Source organism: Periophthalmus magnuspinnatus, chromosome 22, assembly GCF_009829125.3.
Source record: "Periophthalmus magnuspinnatus isolate fPerMag1 chromosome 22, fPerMag1.2.pri, whole genome shotgun sequence".
NCBI classification, from domain to species: Eukaryota; Metazoa; Chordata; class Actinopteri; order Gobiiformes; family Gobiidae; genus Periophthalmus; species Periophthalmus magnuspinnatus.
The window spans coordinates 28,324,023-28,346,617 of record NC_047147.1 but is presented as its reverse complement, the minus strand read 5'-3'; the positions used below and the strand labels follow the sequence as shown (position 1 = coordinate 28,346,617).

Below are 22,595 nucleotides of genomic sequence, written 5' to 3'. Positions count from 1 at the left end.
TTCTAAAGTGAAGTTTGTTCACTGGACACAGCAGAAGTGAAAGTGTTTGACTCTGACTGCTTCATTAGCTGTAATTATATTCTGTTATGTTAATGATGGAATCTTCTTCTGCCTTTCACTGTATATTTAAACTTCAAATTAGAAACAGATTTCACTTTATTCGGTCTCTCCAGGACGCCTTTTGAATCCTGACCCCCACATTTATAACTCACTCATGTGGACGGAGGGCGCACGCTGCGAACTGACACTCACCAGTTTATTAAACATTTATTATTGGGCGGCGACTTTGTTCATGAGAATCCAAATGTCTTCACTGATGAAACCAATTTCCATTTACTCTGCCATTAAGCACAGAAAGCCATCTCCGTCTCTGTAGGGTGCATTGACTTTGGAGAGCCCAGCTGGAGTGAGTCAGCTCTATCTACTGACGAAAAGTGCTGATGTATTTAGCTCCTCGCTCCTCTGCTAACGTCCTGCTATGGAACATCCCCGTTAAGTCCCAGGGCATCCCAATTAAAAACACCCCACTGAGAGAAAACGGCTAAAAATGATCCGAGCGCTGCCAGCCGTGGTTAAGGTTCCCCCTCGGCCTCGTTCCTAAACTGTATTTTGGTTCACTAACTGTTTACACCGTGAAATTTACATCAGATTTAAAAGAAGCGAGCGCCTATATCTTTTTTATCATTATTAACAAGACAAGAAAGTAGCTTCTCTGAACTAAACCGACGCCTTTGTACAGCAGCAGTAACAAACATAGATCGTAAAAACACAGACTCGCAGTATACAACGGGGAGCTGTAAAAATGATGCACAAGTTCCCTCAAGCAGAGATAAGCAATGTGTCCACAGCAGGTATAAACTAACGAGGTCCTGTCTGCAGCCGCGCAGGAGGAAGACACAACAAGACACAAAAACTCATCTGGATTACACTCAAGTTTGGGGATTTTGTGGCTGAAAATCGATATTTCCAGGTGCTATCACTGATGATCACTGCGTTAAAAATGTAAAAACAGTTCATCTAGTTCACCTTATGTTCTCCGAGTGTGATAATTTTTGACAACGTGGAGTCTAGGATCGATTTCAGATCAGAGTTTTGCCGTCACGGTCATAGTCTGTGAATATAAATCGATGTTGCTAACCTGCTAGCCGCGTGTTACAAACAGGAAGTGATCACGGGCACACTTCCTGCTCTGGTTCCAATTCACTTTCGACACTACCTGGCAACAAACAAAGTCGCCGCCTGGATTTAACTAAGCAAATAAGTACGAGTCAGGTCTAGGTTCAGCAGAATGAGGTCAGCTGACACCTGAATAAACTGAATGACCAGGTTATTCTGTCAGTGGATTTTTGGGCATATTCCAAGATGACGATGCAGGATGGATGGAAATAAATCTGTGACGTTGGAGAAGAGAAATCGAAACAACGACACAGCGAATGTGACGTAATCAAAGATAAAGGAACAAACAAATATTCCCCTCTCTCTGTCTCTGCTTCTTCAGACTCATTCTGGTCTTAAATGTTCGTATTAACCCTCTACATGATCCTGGGGTTTTTATTTCACTATTGTGTCTGTAAATCAAAATATGAACATTAATAACAGACAAATCAGGTCCTTCTTTCCCCGAGGTCGCTCCTGTTACCGTTAACAACAGGTTTGATTGACAGTGTTGCTAAGCGTCCACTCCCTGTTAAAAGGGGCGTGACCTTCAAACATCCTCGCTCCTGATTGGCTCTTTGGTTGCTATGATACTCATGGTCGGAATTCTAAATATGGAATTTGGTCCAAAATCACCGCTATAACTGCTCAGTCACTTCTTCATACAGTCTGTGGTCACGGTAAAGCAAACGACTAGCATGCGGATTGGCACTTCCTGATTAATGGAGGATTAAATGTTTTATGATTAGACATAATGGAGTGGACATATTTTGACCTCAAGGGAGAAAACAAATCTTGCTCAAATACTTGGAATACACGAGTTTAAAATCCAAAGCCGTAAGTTTAGTCGTACTTTGTTTTAACGCCTCCGTTAAAAACAAACGTACAGGACGGGCAGACGAGTCCTTGAATCATTTCTCCACTTTCATTGCTGAACAGATTAAACTATCATAAAGTTGGATTAAAAGCTTTTCAGGCGAAACTTTAAAACCGTGCGTGGGATTGGTCTGTGACGCTAATGTAAGATCAAGGTTTTAAACGCACAGAATCTACGGGTTTAACGAGAGCCAACTTAAAACAAGAGGATGTGCATGATATTAGAACTGTGCAATACGAGATAAAAGGTGATATTCAACGGTTTGTTCAGTATTACAACATTTCTTTTTCAATATGTCAGTGTAATCCCGCCGTTATCCCGCCGTTATCCCAGAGTCGTCCAAGTTTCAGAAAGTGGTGAATAGTTTTTCAGTTGTTGTTGACTTTTTGAAATCCTCTTGTATTTGTGCACTTTACTGTCCCTTTGGGGAAATGTGTCCTCTGAATGTGTTCCATCTTTCAACCGGAGCCTCAGGAGGATCACCTGACAGAGCGGTGGGCGAGCGCGCTCAAATAAACCAACAAAAAATGTAAAATGAGCTGTGTCCAAATCAGAACTCACTGAAACAGGCTACGGTCTATAGATCAAATTAAGACGAGATTCAAACTTTACTGCAGCTGATTTCACTGTTTGTCTGGAATGTTCCGCTGTGTGGTATTAAACTTATCTGTCATATGAAGATTTGCAGACGACCCCACCCGAGTTACTGGTCGGATCTGCGGAAAGGCGTGCCCGCTCACAGTAAGAGTGTGTGGATTTACAGGTTTTTTTTTAGCATTATTATAAATGCCTGGAATACCATAAATGCAAGATGTATTTATAATGCCTTGCTGTGGAACTTTCCCATTTCCCAGAAGGTGGCGCCGTTCACCAGGAGTGTTTCATAGTGTGACTTAGTGCAGTCACGATACTAAGATTTTAAAAGGAATAGACTTGACGTTCGATACTGAGTCTGATCCAGCAGAGATAATAGAATGTGATTTATGATCATTAAATGGTTTGACTTTTTTTATTCCCATTCGATTCTGATTTATACCTTTGTAATCAGTGTCCAGTACGTTCATAGTGGTCCATGGTCCTGGTTTAGTCCTGTTTTAGTCCTGGTTTAGTCCTGTTTTAGTCCTGGTTTAGTCCTGTTTTAGTCCTGTTTTAGTCCTGGTTTAGTCCTGGTTTAGTCCTGGTTTAGTCCTGTTTTAGTCCTGTTTTAGTCCTGGTTTAGTCCTGGTTTAGTCCTGGTTTAGTCCTGGTTTCGTCCTGGTTTAGTCCTGGTTTAGTCCTGTTTTATTCCTGGTTTTGTCCTGGTTTTGTCCTGGTTTTGTCCTGGTTTTGTCCTGGTTCAGTCCTGGTTTAGTCCTGTTTTAGTCCTGGTTTCGTCCTGGTTTCGTCCTGGTTTTGTCCTGGTTTTGTCCTGGTTTTGTCCTGGTTTTGTCCTGGTTCAGTCCTGGTTCGGTCCTGGTTTAGTCCTGGTTTAGTCCTGGTTTAGTCCTGGTTTCATCCTGGTTTAGTCCTGGTTTCGTCCTGTTTTAGTCCCGTTTAGTCCTGGTTCAGTCCTGGTTTAGTCCTGGTTTCGTCCTGTTTTAGTCCTGGTTTCGTCCTGGTTCAGTCCTGGTTTAGTCCTGGTTCAGTCCTGGTTCAGTCCTGGTTCAGTCCTGGTCTGTGTCTTGTTCTGATCAGGATCATCATAAACTGATTCAGTAAAGGTTCATTTCTGTCCTGTAAATGTGACTTTTTTAGTATCGATTCCTGCTCAAATGAGTATCTAGTTTTAGTATCGATAAGTATCAGATTCTCAGTACTTTTAACATCCCCAGAGCGACTTTCATTTAGTCTCCGAGTATAAAACGAGCTTTGTAAGTCTTATTAAAGTAGATTAAGTTCTCGTCGTTTGGGTTTAAGTCAGATGATTGTACTGTACAGACTTAATCCTGTGTTTATTAAGACGAGCTACTCTCAAGGTCGGGATTTCAGCGAACGACAAACGAGCGGCAGAGGACGTAGGTAATGTAAAGTAAACATGAGCGCCCCCTGTCTTTTGATCCCTGCGCAGATGTGAGTCCTTCTGCACTGTCTCCGCTCTCACTTCAATTATCGCTCCAGCTGGGACCGTAATGAGCTCCTAATCTGAGGCAGAACACCACTGCACGGGCAAGTCTGAGATTACAGGCCCCGAAGTGAAAATGGCACAGGGTTTAACCTCCATTATCACGTGAAATCTGCTGAGAGCTCCTCACTCTATCTCCACCAATTTACATCAGAGTCTGTGCTCGTGTCTCTGCTGTGGAACCAGGCTTTTTAACTCACACTTTAAAAGAGTAACCCAATATTTTCAACAGTAAAACTATTCAAAAATGAGTGAGTGTAATCTTACATTTGTCCAGGAGTCAAAAAAATAGTTTGAGAGGTGATCATCTGGACAGTGTTTTTGAAATAAGATAAGAGATAAGATATGCCTTTATGTTAAATACAGTTGTCCTTCACTATATCGCAGTTCTCCTTTTGCAATCTCGATGTTTTGCAGATTTTTTTAATGCAATTTTTCATGCTTCTTCTTCCACTGTATGAACGTGCATTGTGTCGTGCGTCCTGATTGGCTGTTGGACTGTAGACCATTGTGTCGTGCGTCCTGATTGGCTGTTGGACTGTAGACCATTGTGTCGTGCGTCCTGATTGGCTGTTGGACTGTAGACCATTGTGTCGTGCGTCCTGATTGGCTGTTGGACTGTAGACCATTGTGTCGTGCGTCCTGATTGGCTGTTGGACTGTAGACCATTGTGTCGTGCGTCCTGATTGGCTGTTGGACTGTAGACCATTGTGTCGTGCGTCCTGATTGGCTGTTGGACTGTAGACCATTGTGTCGTGCGTCCTGATTGGCTGTTGGACTGTAGACCATTGTGTCGTGCGTCCTGATTGGCTGTTGGACTGTAGACCATTGTCCATCAGTCTCCTCCGTGCCGTGTCTCCTGTCCAGTACAGAATGTGTTCAGACAAATTTACATAAACGTTGGATCTCAGTGTGACTCTGAAGTGCTGTACGTTTGCAATTTGTTTTCTCCCCGACAAAACCCACAATGTCGATGAAACGTTCTGCACCGACAAAGACGCCTACGAAGGTTTGAACTTTGAGAGAGTTTAAACGAGAGAGAAATGTGAGAAAATGTTAACGCCTGTGTGAGAAAAGTGTATAAAGTGTGTGGTGAGGGGTTTTACAGACAAAAACAGAGAGAATAATGTAAAAAATAAAGCTGATACTTCGTGGATTTCATCTATTGTGGGTTATTTTTAGAACATAACCCCTGAGATAAACGCAGGACCAGTGTATATAAACACTGCCTGGCTAAAAAAAAGTTGCCACCAAAAATTAAAAAAGGTCACACTCTAATATTTGCTTGTTCCGCCTTTAGCTTTGATTAGCACAGACTGTTGCTGAACATAGACCTGACTCGTACCTATAGGCTTTTTTCTTCATTAAATCCAGGTTTCGACTTCTTTTTTTTTTTAGGTCAGGCAGTGTATATGTAGATTTCTTTTCTTTTAAATATTTTTGAAATAATAATAAAAATAAAAAAAACTCAGTGGGATGACTCCTTTTTGACCACAACCTCAAAAAATAGTTTTACTGAAATAGAAGTAACAAGACTAAGAAATAACTCGACATAAACAATTTGAAGTTAATGTAACTGATCAAACATTAAATAATCCTCAGAATCTGGTGTTTTCAAAGGATAAACAAAACGAGAAAAGCAAAATCATCTGAAGGAGAAGAAATGCAAATGTTTAAATGTCAACATAAAACTTCTGTCAGTCGTGGAGTCAGTGTGGAGGGACATGACGGAGAATAAAACAACAGACTTAAGAGTTTGAACCAGGACCAGCTCTTATTGTATCTGTTTATCTCAAATGACAATGAAATTATGAATCGTTATCGGGGGCGTGTGGTCGGGGAAATCAAAGTGGCGCTTATGCAATAAAATATAAATCATCACGTGTCAAAGGTGCAGTTAAATAATCCCGTTTCCCCTGACGTCTGTGTGATGCTCTTAAGACACAAAATGTACATCTGCTTCATGTGTCGCTCATGGTTTCTACATCCAAACTGAAATGATATAAACAAACAAAAAGCACTGACCTGTTTGTCCAGACAGGGTCAAACACAGCCCAGAATAAACTAATATGAATAAACTAAAGGTCTGAGCTTCTCTGATTTGACTCCAAACGGCTCATGATGCGTTTAATGTCAGTAAAAATAAATATACTAATTTGCTGTTTGTATAAATAGTGGCGTTATTAAATTGTCATCGAATAAATATTGATGTCCACCCAAAGTCTGTTTGTCCAACCGTAAAAGTCACAGTGATGTATTTCACTTTGTTTACACTTTACAACTGCTCTGACTTCAGTCACACAAAGTTCTTTTACTGATTCTGTTCCTGTTTATGGTGGAAAAGGCACTGGACGCCTCGAGTCGGGCGCCTCTAGAGGTTTGTGAGTGGATATATTAGCCCCTGCGTTGAGAGCACTCACATACCTCAGGAGCAGGGGCCTCAGACTCAGGGCCCGTGGGCCGATTCGCCAAGTATACAGGAAAAGAATGAGGAAGAACTTATGAGTTAAACACAAAAAAACTAGAAAATTGAGGAACACAGGGGGGAAAGTGCCTAAAAGTGCCCAAACCTAACACTGCCAAGCGGGACATTATACATAAATACACCTGTATAAATGTGTATAACTGTACATATATTTACACACACATGAATGGCACTCTCTCTCTCTCTCTCTCTCTGACAAAATAAATCAAAGTGATTGGATAAAAGAAAAGTCAGGAGCTCAGTGTGTCGTGTCTGCAGTCACACACACACCTGTCCATCAGCAATAACAGTCCTCGGTAAACCGGACCAATTATAGGGTGGGTTTGACCCACAAACCCACGGTGTGACCGTGGTCACCACTTGCACAGTTCAAAGTGCCGTTCGAAGTACCCGGCCAATGAAGGGGACTCCCCAGTGTACCCGCCTTTGTGTTGAAATGGGACACCGAGCGAACTTCGACCTCTGTCTGTGCTTACGTAACGTATTTTACGTGACGTCGCTGAAATAATTTGTTTTTATTTTTTAACTATTTATTATTTAATAGAAGAAGAGTCAAGGTGTCGCCGTCGCAGCCGTTTATTTCTGTTGTGAAGTTACGCACGCACTTAAATGCACCGTTCGAAGTGCCGTTCGAACGGTGCTTTTTTTTTTTTACTGCATTTTCTGTGGAAAACCTAATATGGCCCAGCCTCAGCCAAACTCTGCCTCCAGCGGCCCCCAGGTAAACTGAGTTTGAGACCCCTGCTCTAGAGGTATGAAGCCTCCGTTATCGACTTTTGTATAAAAATAGTTGCAATTTATCCTCCAACATGTGCTAATTTAAATGTGTTTATTTATCCCATTTGGACTCTGGTGTGTTTTAAGTTGTTAGAAGATGTTGTTGTATGTTCAGGTCTGTTTTTGAGGAGGAAACCGCGTTAGGAGTTGTGTTTTGTTTCATTCACATGTTTGAGTCACACTTTATTATTCGTCTGTCACATCTACAAAGATCAAAAGGCTCTGTTCCACCTTGTGATGTCGTCAAGTGGTAGTTTTCAAATTAACAGCTCATTTTACCTTTAGTTCTGTCGAGATAAGAGACAACTCCAGGACTGAAATGATCCAAATGATTCTAGTGAAGGTGTGTGGAGTTTAAAAACACAGTGGAGCACTTCCTGTATCACCACATGATGACATCACAAGGTGGAACAGAGCGTTTTCAGTTTGAGAGAAAAACTCAGCCTAAATCTGCAGGTTTGTGTGTTAAACATGTGAGAATGAAACAAAAACTCCAGGTCTGTTTGTGATGAGGAAACATTAGCACAGATCAGAAATCAGTGTAATCCATTTATTTAGTTTGTTTGGTGAAATATTTACAGTTTAATTTAATTCTTTCACACGTGCAGAACTTTTTGCCTAGAATAGCTCAGAGTTTTGTGTAAATGTCAAGCTTTGGTTTGACATTTTGAGGTGTATAAACCAAATCCACTTCACAAAGTCCATTCTGTCGTGGATCTTTTAATTACAACAGTTTGAAAACACTGACAAATCGGACTCACAGACGATCCCGGCTCCTCCGCATCTCAGGGAAAGGTTTTGTTTATTCTGGGCTCCGTCTTGAATCTTGACTCTAGAAGAAACTCAAATCTCGCCGAGGTTTGTCTAACGAGCCCAAAGTCGAGTCTGAACACAGAAAGTTTATGTGAGGGGCTTTGATGGTCCCCCCCCGAAGATTCCAGAAGTTTGTGAGTGATTTTTCCTCATTTCTTTGCTCAGTCGCTGTTAACACATTCATCTAAAAATGGTTTGATAAATTAGGAACCAGCAGCTGCTTCGGTGCAGAGTTTATTTTCAACATTAATAAAATCCATTTAGGGATATTCTGGCTCGCTCCCAAACAGCTCGTCTTTGCCGCCAGCGTCGTCTGGTTGTTCCTCCTCCGCTCTCTTCTCCTCTTTCCTCTTCCTCCCTTCTCCTCTTCTCTTTCTCCTCCACTCCTCTCCCATCTCCTTTTCTCCTCTCTCTCCTCCCCCTTCTCTTTATCTCTCTCTACACTCCTCTCCTTTTTTCCTATCTTCTCTCATCTCTCCTCTTTTTCCTCCACTCCTCATCTCCTTTCTCCTCCTCTCTCCTCACTCATCTTCTCTCCTCTTCTATCTCCTTACATCTCTCCTCTTTCCTATTTTCTCTCCTTCTCTCCACCCCTCCTGTCATCTCTCCTCTCTTCACTCCTCTCCTCATTCTCTTTTTCCTAATTTCCTCTCCTCCTCTCTTCTCCCCTCTTCTCTTCTGCTCGTCCTCTCCCCATTTCTCCTCTGTCTCCTCTCCTCTCCCTTGTGGTGTCCTTTGGGGGACGCTCTGGGAACCATGTCTCTGGTCTGGGAACACCTCGGGGTCCCACCGGAGGAGCTGGAGGACATGTCTGGGGTGAGGGAAGTCTCTGTTTAGACTGCTGCCCCCACGACCCGGCCCCGGACATAAGCTCTGTGCACAACAGCGCCCCCAACCTCACTGAGCGTCACTACTTCCTGTGAGCGTCACCACTTCCTGTGAGCGTCACTACTTCCTGTGAGCGTCACCACTTCCTGTGAGCGTCACTACTTCCTGTTAGCGTCACTACTTCCTGTTAGCGTCACTACTTCCTGTTAGCGTCACTACTTCTTTCTCCAGTTTGGTTTCTCTGAGGGTTTTGCAGAGTCAGGATAAAATTCATAAATATTTAAAGATGAAACGGCAGACAGGGGAGTCACTGACAACATGTTAAACTCTACACAAATAAAATGAATACATGTTTGTGTCTCAATGCTAATGCTAATGCAAATTTTGAGACATAAATATTAAAACAAACTGAAGTTTTCTACATGTAAGAATAATTGGGTCATCTTTATTTTAATTAATTTAAATTTGAATAGGTTGTTTATTTTAGTTTTCTGATTTTAATAAAAGTGACCTTTAGCTTTGAGACACAGTGAGCTAGCTAGCATGCCGCTGTGCCCAGAGCCTATTAAGTGAACATGTCTTAAAGCCCCACTGTGTAACTTTCAAACCAAAATATGACATGTTTTCTCCTCTTTTTAAATCGCACTGAAAAACACAGATAAACATGAGGTCTGAGTGTGTGCGGGCTTGCCTCTCCATAGATCTGACTTGGCCTGGAGGAGGGGCTTCAGTGTTGCCACCCCCCCCCCCACCTCCCCCTCGCCCTGTGGCATTGTGGGACGGCAGAGGACGCATCTGTCTACACATACCAAAGTAAAAACATTTGAAAACATGTTGTTGCGTTTATTATTTGTACAGTTCTGAACGTCAAAAGCAGCGTCGAAACAGAGCGCGGCGTTTTCCCTCGATGTCATTACGGCGGGTGAAGTCCCTCGATGTCATTACGGCGGGTGAAGTCCCTCGATGTCATTACGGCGGGTTAAGTGCGGCGTGTGTTGACAGGGCGAGTGTTTGGAGCTTTTACAGAAATATAAATTCTGCCTGAGACGTCCCTGTAGCTGCAATTTACTCCAACCCAGGGGTCTGGACCCAGTGGAGCCACAAACTCTTTAAAAACAAGACTCTGCTAAGGTCACACTCCTCTCTCCTTCTCTCTCCTCCTCCTCCTCCTCCTCCTCCTCTCTTCTCTTCTCTTCCTTCTTTCCTCTACTCTCTCTCTTCTCTGCCCTTCCCTCCTCTCTCTCATCTCTCCCATCACTTCTCCTCCCCTCCTTCCTCTTCTCCTCCTGCTCTCTGCTCCACTCCACTCGTTCCCCTCCATTCCTCTTCCCTCTCCTCTCTCTTTCCCCTCTCCTCCACTCTTCTCTTCACTCTTCTTTTAATCCTTTCATCCCCTCCTCTCTCTCCTCCTCTCCTCTCCTCAGGTTATTCAGCAGACATGGCTGGTGCATCTGTGTTGTGGATCTTTCTTCCCCTCCTCTCCCCTCCTCTGTCCTCCTCTCTCTCCTCTCCCCTCCTCTCTCCTTTCTCTCCTCCTCTCTCTCTCCTCTCCCCTCCTCTCTCTCCTCTCTCTCCTCTTCCCTCCTCCTCTCCTCTCTCCTCTGTCCTCCTCTCTCTCCTCTCCCCTCCTCTCTCTCCTCTTCCCTCCTCCTCTCCTCAGGTTACGCCGCAGACCTGGCGTGTGTGTTAGGGATGGGGCACGTGTGTTGGGGTTCGGGCGTGTGTGTGTTGTGTATGTTGTGCGTGTTGTGCATGTGTTTGTGTGTGTATGTCGTGCGTGCGTGTTGTTGTGTGTGTGTTGCATGTGCGTGTTGTGTATGTTGTGCGTTTGTGTTGTGTGTGTGTGTTGTGTGTGTGTTGTGCGTGCGTGTTGTGTGTATGTCGTGCGTGTGTGTTTGTGTGTTGTGTGTGTGTCGTGCGTGTGTGTGTCGTGCGTGTGTGTTGTGCATGTGTGTGTGTATGTTGTGCGTGTGTGTGTCGTGCGTGCGTGTGTTTGTGTGTGTGCTGTGTGTGTTCGGGCGTGTGTGTTTGTGTGTTGTGTGTGTGTCTTGCGTGTGTGTTGTGCGTGTTGTGTGTATGTTGTGCGTGTGTGTGTTGTGTTTGTGCTGTGTGTGTGTTCGGGCGCGGGTTCAGTCGTGTTTCTGGGCAGCCTCATAAAGAAGCGAGTTTGTTTTCGGGGGCAGACTCCAAACTCCACACTAATAAAACCTCATCATGAGCTCGATGCAAAAAGAGCAGCTGTGTGAGGAAAAGAACTGAGGAAAAAGCCTCACTGTGGGATTTTTAGAACGAGGGGATTGAAAAAGGGTCAAATGTTTTCTTTTCTCTAAACAGGACTCCTGAGACCGTCCCCTGAGCATGTCCTTTCTCTGGGGCGTCCTCAGCTGCTCCTCTCCACGTGGAGGAGCAGCGGCTCTACTCCAAGCTCCTCCAGTGTGACTAAGCTCCTCCCCCTCTCTAAGGCAGGCCCCGCCCCCTGCAGAGGAAACTCATTTAACCCCTTGTGTCCTTTAGGTCCTTACCCCTTTCCCTCCTCACTCCTTTCCTCTCTCTCCACTTACTCCTCTCCTCTCCCTCTCTCCTGCTTTCCTCTCCTTTCTCCTCTGTCCTCACTCTACTGCTCTCTTCTCTCCTCATCTCTCTTCCCTTTCCTCTTTTCTCTTCTCTCTATCTCTCCATCCCTCTAAACTGGGTCTAAAGGTGAGAGAAGAAACAGACTGATCGTTAAATTAAAAGCTTTGCCTTTCAACTCGGCTTCACCTCAACAGACGCACGCACCGCTCCACCTGTCAATCACTCGCTCCGTCCTTCCTCACTCACTCCATCTTTCCTCTTTCACTTCATCCTTCTATCACTCGCTCCATCCTCTCCTTGCTTCATCTTTCCTTCACTCGTTCCTTCACTCGCTCCTTCACTCGCTCCATCTTTCCTCTTTCACTCCATCCTTCCATCACTCACTCCTTCACTCGCTCCATCCTTCCTCTTTCACTCCATCCTTCCATCACTCACTCCTTCACTCGCTCCATCCTTCCTCTTTCACTCCATCCTTCCCTCACTTGCTTCATCCTTCCATCACTCGCTCCATCCTCCTCTCAGTCGCTCCTTCACTCGCTCCATCCTTCTTTCGCTCCATCCTTCCCTCACTCGTTCCATCCTTCTTCTTTCACTCCATCCTTCCCTCACTTGCTTCATCCTTCCATCACTCGCTCCATCCTCCTCTGTCGCTCCTTCACTCGCTCCATCCTTCTTTCGCTCCATCCTTCCTTCACTCGCTCCATCCTCCTCTCAGTCGCTCCATCCTTCCCTCACTTGTTCCATCCTTCTTCTTTCACTCCATCCTTCCATCACCCACTCCATCCTCCTCTCAGTCGCTCCTTCACTCGCTCCATCCTTCTTTCGCTCCATCCTTCCCTCACTCGTTCCATCCTTCTTCTTTCACTCCATCCTTCCCTCACTTGCTTCATCCTTCCATCACTCGCTCCATCCTCCTCTCAGTCGCTCCTTCACTCGCTCCATCCTCCTCTCAGTCGCTCCATCCTTCCCTCACTCGTTCCATCCTTCTTCTTTCACTCCATCCTTCCATCACTCACTCCATCCTCCTCTCAGTCGCTCCTTCACTCGCTCCATCCTTCCTCTTTTACTCCGTCCTTCCTTCACTCGCTCCATCGTCTTGACCTCCTCCACTTGAGGCAGACCTCTCCTCCCGCTCTCCTCCCGCCTGCAGAGGGCGCCGCCTTTGTCCAGTTCAAGTGCAGCTTTAATATCAAAATGTAAAGTTGTGAATAATAAGACGTGATTCTCGTCTGAAGATTTAACGCAGGTCAGAAAGTTTCACCTCGACACAAACTCAAAGTCAATAATAATAATTCACTGAGTCTGTTTCTCCTCAGGATCAGAGAAGAACAAAAACCAGGAAGTTTTTACCAACGTGTGTTTTTCTGTCTCTGCTTTACAGACACAATAAGTGCTGTGGTTTTTAAATACGCAACAAAAAACAACAGTGTAATAGATGATTATTCTACTGAAATAATCCATATACAGTAGATCCTGGGTGCGGGGGTCACGTTCTAAAAATAACCCGCAATAGTCGTCATCTTTATTTTTTACATTATTCTCTCTGTTTTTGTCTGTAAAACCCCTCACCACACACTTTATACACTTTTCTCACACAGGCGTTAACATTTTCTCACATTTCTCTCTCGTTTAAACTCTCTCAAAGTTCAAACCTTCGTAGGCGTCTTTGTCGGTGCAGAACGTTTCATCGACATTGTGGGTTTTGTCGGGGAGAAAACAAATTGCAAACGTACAGCACTTCAGAGTCACACTGAGATCTAACGTTTATGTAAATTTGTGTGAAACTCCGGGACGAGTGCAGTGTGTGATCTCGATGACGGTGATTCGCTGCAGAGACATTTTGCTCTTTCACTCGTGACCGGAGCAAAGATGGAGACAGTTTTTTTAAATGGACCTTTAGTCGTGGATAAGTGTCTTTCTGTCGCACATGGGCCGGACTTTGTGTCTATAATAACGCCGCTTTCGAGTGCGAGTTGGACAGTACGGATGGGAGGTTTGTCCTAGGACGGAGCTCGTCCACTGACCTGTGCGTTCATGGGCTTTTGCTCGAATGGTGTTTTGCGACTCACTCTTTTGAGCAGAAACTATTTCAGACGTTTTTCTCCCGTCGTTCTCTCGAGCTTAAAGTTCACTCGATGCAAAACGTCTCAGAGTTTCTCCCATAAAACTCCACAGTCAGATCTCAGAGACTACGCAAGGCCGAGTCTGGTTTGTTCTCGGGCGGAGGCTGTTGGAAATACCAGATGGCGCAGATGCGGATCTACTGCACACTGTCATTGTGTCCTTAGGCAAGACACCCGCTGCTCATCGTAGGCGGGATTTCCATTTGGAGTTCGCCAATTTATCATCCAGGACCCATTTCTGCGTCTTAAACGACACGCTGCGGCGCTGATGCAACTTCTTCTCAGAAAGTTACCGCCGCCCTTGAATAAAATAGTTGTAAATTAATAAATAAATATAAAATGAAAAGATAATAAATAAATACGTATAGAATAAATGGGACGTCTGTGATCCATTTTAAATAAGTGAATTCAATGTTTTACTGCACAAAAATTGCCACTGGCTGTAATTTCCACATAATTTAGTATTCTGATGCAAGACGGAAGACTTTTTGGTAAAATGTGTCCTTTGAACGCTCGTTTCATCATCATAAAGAAAAAGAAAATAAATAAAAAATACAAAAAACAGACCAAGAGAATAATTTAAAACAAAGTAATGTACAAAGCGGCGCCTGCACCTGACTTTAAATATGTTTTTGCTCATATGACTTTGTGCCTTTTTCTGTCCTGAATAATATTACGAGGTTGTAGACATCACTGTATGAAATTACTGAAAACATATGGTGACGGCGCCCCCCTCTGGCCAGGAGCTTGACCCTTGTGTGTTTGTTTACGCGAGCGGCTGAGTCACTGAAGAGACCGCAGCTGGGAGCTTTTCCAAACTAGGCCGCACTTCGCCCGGAGTCAGTGTGAATATTTAACCTGTCACATCTGCGTGGGGGAAACGTGGCTGAGGGCGCGAGCACAACTCCCACAACTTTCACTTTTTAACCTCTACGTCCCGGCCGCGCACGTATCCGCTGTAATATCATGTCGACTGATTCAGGAAGTGAAAAAGAACTCACTTTAACGCGGCTTTAGCTGTTGTTTCGTTTTGCGCTCCAGGAACTCGTCTCCGGATCGTGATGTGGTTTGATCAGGACGACTTCAGCTCCAGGATTTAGCCGATGATTCATGTTTTGAGTTGACGAACAAAACTGGAAAACCTGGAGGAAACCGACCCAGACACGGGACGAACATCCAAACTCTGCACTGAAAGGCCCGGGCGTTGAACCCAAAACACTCTCACTGTGATGAATGTTTGTTGTTTATTTGGACCCTCATTCTCTTTCACCAAACTGACAGCTGCTCTTCTTTGGGTCTTATTCAAAAATAAAGTCCAGGCCTTGTAGATCCTCGTTTCTATCGTCCAGGAGAGAAACGCCTCCACACGATAAGGCACTGATGGGTTTAGACTGTTTTTATTTTACGGCTGGTGTGCCTGAGTGATCTTACAAGAAATACACAACCAACATGCTAACGCTAACCCAAATGCATGCTAGCAACGCAATATAAGTTAGCATGTAAATTAGCTTGTAAATAGTTCATTTTTCTACTCTGTAACTGCATCTTATTCATGAACACCTTTACCTTTTTAGACTGAGTGTTTAAGTTTAATTCACACGTGTCAGAGGAGACGTTTCTGTTCTACTGCTGCACTACCGCACATGACCTGTAGGGGCTACGTCCTGTTTTTTATTTACTTATTTTTTTATTTTATTTATGAGAAGAAAAAAAACAGTACAGTACAAAACATAACAGGACTAAGAGACGGAAACATGCAGGAGACAAAGAAACAGACAAGAAAATGATAAACCTGGAACAAAAAAAGGAGGGGTCGGGGCGGTCCCCGGCAGTCATGTATAACCCCGGGGAACAGGTTTTTCTTTTGCCGTACTAGAATAAAGTGTAATTGCACCTCCACTACAGTAGGTGGCAGTGGCGCTCTCATTGTCAGAGTGTAGGATTAGCTCTATGGTGTAGGGTTTGTGCTCGTACAAAGAGCAGGAGAGACTGAACAGATCGAACACAGAGAACAAACCTCAAGAGACACGACGGAAAAATATTTAACAGGACGAAAAGACGGAGACGGACGGAGGTAAAGAGAGAAACGAACGTCACACGAAAGAAAGACGAGGAAGAGCGACGAAGAGCGTGTAGCACTCGACTTCACCGTGACCACGAGACGAGGACAGACCGGTGTGTCTGTGTCTAAAAATGTTGTCTGTGGAGAAGCACGAAGACAAATAAATGAAGACGTCACTTAAGGACATTACCCCCCGATCACGACGAGAAGAGAAGAAGAGTTTATACAGAGAAAACGCCACGAATATTTACAACAATCATCCAACTTTGTGAATGATACTTCAATGACAATCAATGAATTTATTATTATTCATTGATTTTATTTGATTTGAATGTTTTAATTTGATACTTATTTAATTTTAATTTATTATTTTGATATTTATTTAATTTTAATTTATTAATTTGACATTTATTTATTTTTAATTTATTTGACATTATATTTAACATTATTTTGACATTTAATTTTATTAATTAATTTGACATTTGTTTATTTTTATTATTTTGATATTTATTAAATCTTAATTTATGAATTTTATATTTATTTAATTTTGTTGTATTAATATTTAATTTTGTTTTATTAATATTTTATTTTATTTTTTCAGTATCAAATGGTCCAAGTTGCAAGTTGATCTTATATGTCTTTCTTTTTTTGTTTTGTTGTTATGTAATACTTTTAACAATTTTATAGACAAATTGTACTATTATATTTGTGAATAATAACCTAAAATAAGAGTCACTGGTGTCATGTGACCATCGTGGCTGTATCTGCTGTAAACCTTGTGCTTGTTCTACTCGCGCTGTACCTGTTACTTCATTTGGATGTAAAATGTTTGATAAATCCGTGTGTCGTTCAGGAGGCATCAGTGTCATGACAAAACAGCGGTGATGTTATTCTTAATTAGAGGTTTAAGTGAATGCGTTCTCTTTTTTTTCACCTGGTTTAATTAATGATCTTGTTTGGAGTTAGGACCTGGCCCACGCCGCCTTTTGGCTCGTCCTCGCTGCGACTGAACACGGCTCCGCACGCTCAGCCAACTCTTTGTCACAAAACGCAATTATTCCCATTTCTTCTTTGACAACTCTGATGAATGCACCGCTCACGTAACTCGCTTTGGAACGTCTTCATCGTCTTATTGGAACGCCGCGTCTATTTTTAGCCGGCGTATGTCACTCCGTCTGAGCCCATGGGCATAAAAACAAGGATTAAATACATTTGCACCATTTTATTCATTTTATTAATTACATTTAATCCTGCGTCTGTGGCTGTGAGATGCTCGTGCTGAAACTTCCGGTGTGCGTTTGGTTTGTTTGTTTGTCGCCAACGATGCCTCGGGAAAAGAAACGCGGCCTTATTAATAGACGCTGGGCTCGATTTGCGTATTTTCTCTTGTTGAGTGTGTCTTTTTTTTATATATTATACATTATTTGTTGTGTTTATGTTGTATAAATATGGTCTTGAGCACAGTTAGCATAACGGCTTTGTAAACTAGAATCATAATTATACGTTCAGTGTCTTTATTTTTCAGCTTAGGCGTTCCCTGAAACTGAAATCTGATGAAGGGAACAACCATGTGGGAAAAAAAAATGTAATCGAATTAAGAAACATGCCCCAAAGTGTTAATATAATTTTTAAATCCAGGCTCAAATGGTTCTTTTCATCTGTGCATGTGACTGAAAGGGTTTTATCCTGCACTTTTCTCCTTTAATGTAATTTTTCTGATGATTATTTGTGAATATTTATGTTTTGATTGGTTGTATTGTGATTTTAATGTATTTTTTTATTCTTACACTTTGAATTACCTTGTGTACGAATTGTGCTGTACAAATAAACTATGCCAGTCTGTAGTAATGAACACGGTTTGACAGTAGAAAGACTTAAAACAAGTCTGCTGATTATTTATGGACTTATAAACTGTTCAGGGATTTTACCTGTGACGCAACAATCCTGGAAAAATTCAAATCAAGTGTTATATAAGTGCTCAGAAGCCGCAAACATGATTTAAGCAGAAACATGTTGGTTTGAAACGACGTTATGACATGATTAAACGCTTAAAAAGTACATTTTTGCCTAATATCCCGTGTCCTTTAACTTATTTTTAGTCTCACCCAAAGTAATAGTACGTTAGTGATGATAGTACTGATACTGTAGTACAATTATATTTTAATTCTGACTCAGTTTTCATTCAGGTATCAATATCCTTCTGCAAATATTGAGATGAATTTACATTTAAAACGACTTGAATATTTCCGGTGCGATGTAGATTTCCTCGTGTCTAATCAAGTGACTTTTTAAAACCAATTTTCTTGCACCAAAAAGTTAAGCGTTTCCAAGGACTTTTTTTTCCGAAGTAAAATTACAAAACTGTGAGTCAACAATATCCCTGATTGCGCTTTGAAAAGATGGAACGTTGCCAATTATGATAATGCAGCTGGAGAGTAAAAACAAAAAACAAACCTCTACAAAAATATATAAAAGTGTCCAAAAAGTGCTGCGTTTTGATTTTCTGTGTGTGTTTTAGTTGATAATCGTGTTATTGTCGACGCCGTGTGATTTAAATAATTCCGCAGCGTCTGATGAAAGAGCCTCACAAATGAAGCTTTTACTTTGCCTTTTGTGCATTTTTCATGAAAGACGTTGGCAGATCCCTGTGCGTCCTTCTGTCTGATATAAAATCACAGTATCTTTACACGTTTGTCTTTGCGTTTTCTTCTCACAGGTGGATGGACAGTGAGGCCGGTTTGCCGTACGATAAAGAGTCGATGGCGATTATCCACCTGAACAACACGACCGTCATGTACCTGAAGGAGGTCACCAAGTTCCTGGCCATGGTCTGTTTCCTGCGCAAAGAGAGTTTCGAGAGGAAAGGTGAGTCCGGCCACATCCGCACCTCCCCGAAGCGTCGCAACGTCCAAATGTTCCTCCAGTTTTATCCTGAAAAAGAACATTGCAGTTGTTTTGTTTTGTCAAATCAAATCAAACGAGTAAAATCTGCAAAATTAAATGGACAGACCCAATTTCCTCCCAATGTACCTGAGAAAAACTATCGTATAAACAGCTCTGATAGGTCTGCTGTGTGCTGTTCTGCATCTAATCAGAATGTATTTTATTGTCAGAGTCAGGAAATGCGCGGTTAGCATGCTAATTTTTGTTGTTAGCATTACCGACAAAATGACAAAACTCCATTTCTGCCTCTTAAAGTTGTGAAAAGTGCTTTTAAACTCATCGTGGTGTAAAGCTGGGATGCTCAAAATGCAGAAGGTGAGTGAGGAATAACTTTGAACCACTGCATTTTACTGTCCAAGAATCAGGAAGTGTGTGTTTAGCATGCTATTTGTTGTTAGCATTACCATAAAAACAAAAAAAAACTCAATTTTTGCCTTTTAAAGTTGTGAAAAGTGCTTATAAACTCATCGATGTGTGCTGTTCTGCATCGAATTAGAATGTATTTTAGTGTCCAAGAATCAGGAAATGCGTGGTTAGCATGCTAATCTTTGTTGTTAGCATTACCGACAAAACGACAAAACTCCATGTTTGTGTCTTAAAGTTGTGAAAAGTGCTTCTAAACACATCATGGTGAATAATTTGAATGCTCTGAATGCAGCAGGTGAGTGAGGAATAACTTTGAACCACTGCATTTTACTGTCCAAGAATCAGGAAGTGTGTGTTTAGCATGCTATTTGTTGTTAGCATTACCATAAAAACAAAAAAAACTCCATTCTTGCCTCTTAAAGTTGTGAAAAGCGCTTATAAACTCATCGATGTGTGCTGTTCTGCATCGAGTTACATTGTATATTATTGTACAAGAATCAGGAAATGTGCAGTTAGCATGCTAATTGTTGTTGTTAGCATTACCGTAACGACAAAACTCTATTCTGGCCTCTTAAAGTTGTGAAAAGTGCTTATAAACTCATCATGGTGAATAATTTGGATGCTCTGAATGCAGCAGGTGAGTGAGGAATAACTTTGAACCACTGCATTTTGTTTAAAATGAACTTATTTTCTGGACGATAAGTCGTAGTTTGTCCGGGCTGAAACTTACATATTTCGTATATTAATCATCTGAGTATGTTTGTTTTGTTTTTCATTATTTTGCATTTTTTGGCTGGTGCGACTTATACTCTGGAAAATACATACCACAAATACACAAGTCGTGAATAAAAGAACGACCGTATGACGACGCCTTTAACGAGCCACTTTGTTAAATCAAACTTTTTAAATTTGACAGAAACTGCTTTTGTTTTCTGAGTAAACTAAAAGTTATTTGGACTTTGACCCTTTAAAATATCAAATTTTAAAGTCGTTTTTCAAGTGAGATGAATTAGATGAAGTTGCTGAAAGTATTTTCCATTTGATGATAATAATAACTCTGGGATAAATAGTCACATGTCTCAGATCATATTTTTTCAAGAGTAATGGAAATGGGGCCAAAAACATGAAGGAACATTTTGTTATTTGGAAGTTAAGTTGACAAAAAGCAGCGTTAAAGAGACGCCGGAGTCCGCCCCCGGAGCCCCATGTTCTCTTTACGCATTCATGATCACGACTTTACCGCGCGGCGTTCAGTTTGAGCGCGGTCTGCTGTGCGCTTCAACAAAACGTAAAGAAGTTATTTATAGACGTTTTATCATTTCTATTTATAACCAAAGTCACATTTTTATGACACATTCTGGGGCCATCAATTCAAAATGAGCTTTTTTCTGTTTGTTTACTCGCTCAGAACTATAATTTAATCTCCATCACTTCACATTTTGAATTTTAAAAAGTCTACGAGCTACACTAACCGTATCACAAAGGCCGTCCCTCATCATTAACGCACGCAGAGGTCAGAGGTCATCCAGGCGTGTTTGAGGAACGTTGCATCGTGAGCACAGACTGTAAAGAAGTGACGTCACCGCAGCCTCAGGTCGAATGAGGCTCATCGAGGCTGGAGCGGTTAGAGCGGCTAATCTGGAGTTCTGACCACGAGTATCATAGCAACCACAGAGCCAATCAGGAGCGAGCGTGTTGAAACGTGCCCATGATCACTTCCTGTTTGGACACTTCTCACATCTACAGTCTGTGATTATGAGTCTTGAGCCTTTTTGCTTTTTCTTCACCCACATCCCTGAACTTTCATGTGATTTTTCTAAAAACATGCGACTCCCGAGTTCACACATTTGAACATTCAAACATTTAAACGTTTAAACATGTTGCTTAGTGATTAAAAAATATAAAAACACAAATGTGGAGTGTGACGGTGAAAAGGCGTGACTCAGTCGTACAAGTCAATGGACCCGTTTCCATTTTATTATCCGTTTTAGATCAGTGTTCTTTAAAATGAACAAAATCAAACGTCTTGATCTATGTTAAGTGTCTTTTAATACTAATAAAAAGCTGAATGTGTTTTTATGTAAATCAGTTCAGGCTGTGTCCATTTTGTATTGATCTGGTTTGTAAAAGTGCGACTCATTTTAAGTTAAAGGCTGATTTTTTCTGTGTCTTCTCTCAGATTTACCGTAGGTCAAAATAAGTCTGCAGTTTCCTGTGTGTGTGTGTAATTATGAAGTGTGTTATTATGTTAGACTCAGGAAGTGTGTGTGCGATTGTGAAAAGTCTTTATAAACTCATCACAGTGAATAATTAAGATGCTCAGAACGCACAACTTTGTATCTCTGCAAAACTTTACACACGGAACTATTTTATAACAGTGAGTCTGTGTCCGAATGTCCACACTCCTCCTACAGGGGGCGCTGTTTAGGGATCACCACATTTTAGCGAGTGACCAAGGAGTGAAAAAGTAGTGCAGTCAAAAATGTGAAAAGTCGTGTGTGTGAGTGGTCAGTAGAGCGGTCACTATGTCCCACAATGCACTGGGAGAGTCAGAGTTTAACTGGACACAACACGACTGAAGCAGAAGCTCTGGTTTATCTCACTGTTCGTCTTGATTATGAATAAAAAAAACTCTTAAATAAACCGGGGCAGTGTAAAGTTGGAAAAGTCTCACTGTTAAGAGACACAATTTCCACGTCTCAGGCCAAAAATGTAAAATGTGCTCAGTTTCAGTGAGATTCAGCTCGACAAAAACATCCGTCCATTTTCTTCCTCTTCTCCGGGGCCGGGTCGCAGGGGCATCAGTCTAAGCAGGGACTCTCAGACTTCCCTCACCCCAGACACCTCCTCCAGCTCCTCCGGTGGGACCCCAAGGCGTTCCCAAACCAGAGAGACATGTCCTGGGTCTTCCCCGGGGCCTCCTCCAGGTGGGACATGAACACCCCCCCAGGGAGCCTCAGCTGCTCCTCTCGATGTGGAGGAGCAGCGACTCTACTCTGAGCTCCTCACCCTAACTCTAAGGGAGCGTCCGGAAACCCTGCGGAGGAAACTCATTTTTTGTGTCTGTGATCTCGTCCTTTCGGTCACGACCCAGAGCTCATGAGGTGAGAGGAGGACGTAGACGACACGGAGACGACATCACAACAGACGACACAGAGACGACATCACAACAGACGACACAGAGACGACATCACGACAGACGACACAGAGACGACATCACGACAGACGACACAGAGACGACATCACGACAGACGACACAGAGACGACATCACGACAGACGACACAGAGACAACATCACAACAGACGACACAGAGACGACATCACAACAGACGACACAGAGACGACATCACGACAGACGACACAGAGACGACATCACGACAGACGACACAGAGACGACATCACAACAGACGACACAGAGACGACATCACGACAGACGACACAGAGACGACATCACGACAGACGACACAGAGACGACATCACAACAGACGACA

General features: G+C 42.6%; 1 protein-coding gene across 1 annotated transcript in view; it reads left to right on the top strand.

Moving 5' to 3' along the window:
- Positions 1-22,595, top strand: part of rragd (ras-related GTP binding D) — a 91,531-nt gene that overhangs the window by 29,237 nt on the left and 39,699 nt on the right. Inside the window, exon 6 of the mRNA XM_033988206.2 lies at positions 18,512-18,660. Coding sequence (XP_033844097.1) covers positions 18,512-18,660 — 149 coding nt within the window. The remainder of the gene's footprint in view (positions 1-18,511; positions 18,661-22,595) is intronic.